At 36.3% G+C, this 2577-nt stretch overlaps 2 protein-coding genes across 2 annotated transcripts in view; one reads left to right on the top strand and one right to left on the bottom strand.

The window, feature by feature from the left end:
* Positions 1-738, bottom strand: part of ndufb9 (NADH:ubiquinone oxidoreductase subunit B9) — a 4643-nt gene extending 3905 nt beyond the window's left edge. The window contains exon 1 of the mRNA XM_014017098.1: positions 613-738. Coding sequence (XP_013872552.1) covers positions 613-701 — 89 coding nt within the window. The 5' untranslated portion in view covers positions 702-738. The remainder of the gene's footprint in view (positions 1-612) is intronic.
* A 241-nt stretch (positions 739-979) lies between these two features.
* Positions 980-2577, top strand: part of tatdn1 (TatD DNase domain containing 1) — a 4246-nt gene continuing 2648 nt past the window's right edge. The window contains exons 1-4 of the mRNA XM_014017094.1: positions 980-1054; positions 1569-1634; positions 1714-1763; positions 2272-2335. Of these exons, the coding sequence (XP_013872548.1) occupies positions 991-1054; positions 1569-1634; positions 1714-1763; positions 2272-2335 (244 nt within the window). The 5' untranslated portion in view covers positions 980-990. The remainder of the gene's footprint in view (positions 1055-1568; positions 1635-1713; positions 1764-2271; positions 2336-2577) is intronic.

The following is a 2577-nucleotide window of genomic DNA, read 5'->3' as shown; positions in this document are numbered from 1 at the left end:
ACTTTAAGTAATCTTTATTAAAAACATGCAAAAATATAACAATGACATGCAATAGACACAGTATCTTATTATTATTATTATTGTTATTATTATAAAATCATGTTTGCATGATCTTGGCAGAATTCTTGAGCAAAACTAAAGGCGCACGACATTTTGTTAAAGTGGAAATGTTTCAAATGAGACTAGCTTGTTGGACAATTTACAAATACATTCTCATTCTTATTGCAGGTTATATAAGGCACATTATAAACAAAATGACGTATATTTTATACGACTTAAAATAAAAACAAGCGACATTTGACAAAGTTTAGCTTGCAAAACATTAGACGGCGGCCTGTTTTCCTCAGAATAGTTATAATTTAAACGTACCAATAGATTTTTGTTATGCATAATCTTTCACCATGCAAAAATATCGATTATACTTTATATTTAGGTAGCTTCTTGTTCATTTAATCAAAAACAATTGTTGTGTTCTGTGACATCAAGATTGAGCGACCTGCTAACAGCGRCTAGCACTTTTAGCTTCGCAGTTAGCTTAGCAGCAGCTAAACTTCGCTCAGCATTTCCTCCTCATTGTTCTGAACGAGTCTTGAACAAAGGTGCTCTTCTTACCTATGAACGACCCATGATAAAAGATGTCTAAGTGATTTCTTGTACAGCCTCAACACTTTCTGCTGGTGGGTAAGATAAGCAGAGGCCATGTTTACCAGCCCCTGTCACCTTCGCTTACGGGACGCACGGTGGATTGTGGGACTTTACAGTCAACGTGAACACCGTAATCATTAAGCTAAAAGCGCATAAATATTTTCTAATCTACTTTTCTCAACTTTAATCGCTAGAAAAATGAACATACAACAAATAAATGTAGTTTATGTCGATCTAAATTAACTTTAATGTGAGTTTAAAACATCAAGGCTTGCCAAAAATTTGTTTAAGGAATGTAATTTCCTTGTACTGCAGTCATTACGGTAAAGCGACATGACGGGTTTCATGAAAGCTGCATGTTTGGTTCTTTTCAGAAGTGTTACAACCATGGCACAGCACAAATTCATTGGTGAGACGCTTGTATTTTATGACTAAATTAAACATACATCTAGAGCAAAATGTATATTGTTGATTCTTCGTATTGCGTGCTCTAAAATTTGAACTTAAGGCAGTTCGTTTTTAGTTAAGAGAAGTTAACATCGTAGCTGTGCTAGCTGAATCATTTAGTAAACACATCATATTTAAAACTACAGCATTTCTGTTACTCAAATAGATGGTGAATGCATACTTTTATTATTGGCTTACTAGAATTGAGCACAACGAATCCAGAAAGCAWCATGTCTGACTGTGATTTTAAATGTTTACAGCCATAATCCACATCTAACTTAGTCATTAATKAATGTGCAAACTGACAGGACATTATTTTGTTGTACTTCTGACAAACATGAAGTCATCACTGAATAATTCCAGCTCTTCTATAAATGTGTTTYATCAAATGCAAACTCTTACTGCCTAAAATAGTTTTATTTAATAATGTGTTTACTGCTGTGTTGCACTAAACCCCAGCTTGTTTTCATCCCCAGATATTGGTGTAAACCTGACAGATCCCATGTTCAGAGGACTCTATAGGGGGAAGCAGAAACATGATGGTGAGCTGTGCTTGGCAGTGTTGTTTTAATGTGTGTGTTGTTAAGATTAGGCTGGTCTGAGTTGTGTTTCTCCTCACAGATGACTTTAATCAGATCATCGACCGAGCTCTGAAAATTGGAGTTGAAAAGGTACAGTTCAGCGCCTTGATTTAAGTTCTAGCAGGTTTTAGTGTGCACGGAGACTTTACGGTTTTATGACACAGTGTTCGTCATTACAGCRTAAAATGTTAATTATTTTTCTTTTCATGCATTGTTTGTTGGGCTCACAGAATATTACACTCTTGTGGAAATGCCTGCTGTAATACAGAGGGTTTTGTAACAGCTTTACAGTGCATCAGGTTTGCACCATTCTTTTACTATATCAGATTTTTTTCTTTATTCATTCGCTTTTTTATTAGATTAAATCAGTAGAAGTGTCGCAGGTGATCATTGACAAAATTATTTGACAAACTTTATTATATAAAAGTGATTCAATTAAAAAAGCACACTTTTGCTCAAACTGCTAGTTTCTGAGTTTTCTTGTTTTGAATAGCTGCTAGCCTGGTTTGTGATATTGTGCAGAATCTTCGAACAGCAAATTCAAGAAATTATTCTGCTTTTATTCAATTTTAAGTCATGTTTTGTTGCTTTGTGTCAGTTTATGATCACAGGAGGAAGCCTCTGCGACAGCAAGGAAGCCATCAAACTAGCTGAGACCAGAGGTAACATTAAAGTGTATCTTACCCCACCTGTGAAAAGATAACTCCRCCCCAAGGCGAAATTTGAAAAATGCATCAAAGTGGGTAGGGGAGGCGGGGTTAGAGAGCGTAGGTGTGGCCAGGACGAGAGAACGTGACAGGCAGCTAGCATTAGCATATTTGATGCTACATGGAGAGTGACCACAGTAACGCAGATAGTTACATCTCTGAACGTCTGAGGTGGAGGATTTTCATCCCACACCAGC

This window comes from Austrofundulus limnaeus, unplaced genomic scaffold, assembly GCF_001266775.1.
Source record: "Austrofundulus limnaeus strain Quisiro unplaced genomic scaffold, Austrofundulus_limnaeus-1.0 Scaffold161, whole genome shotgun sequence".
NCBI classification, from domain to species: Eukaryota; Metazoa; Chordata; class Actinopteri; order Cyprinodontiformes; family Rivulidae; genus Austrofundulus; species Austrofundulus limnaeus.
This window is presented reverse-complemented; position numbering and strand designations above follow the sequence as displayed.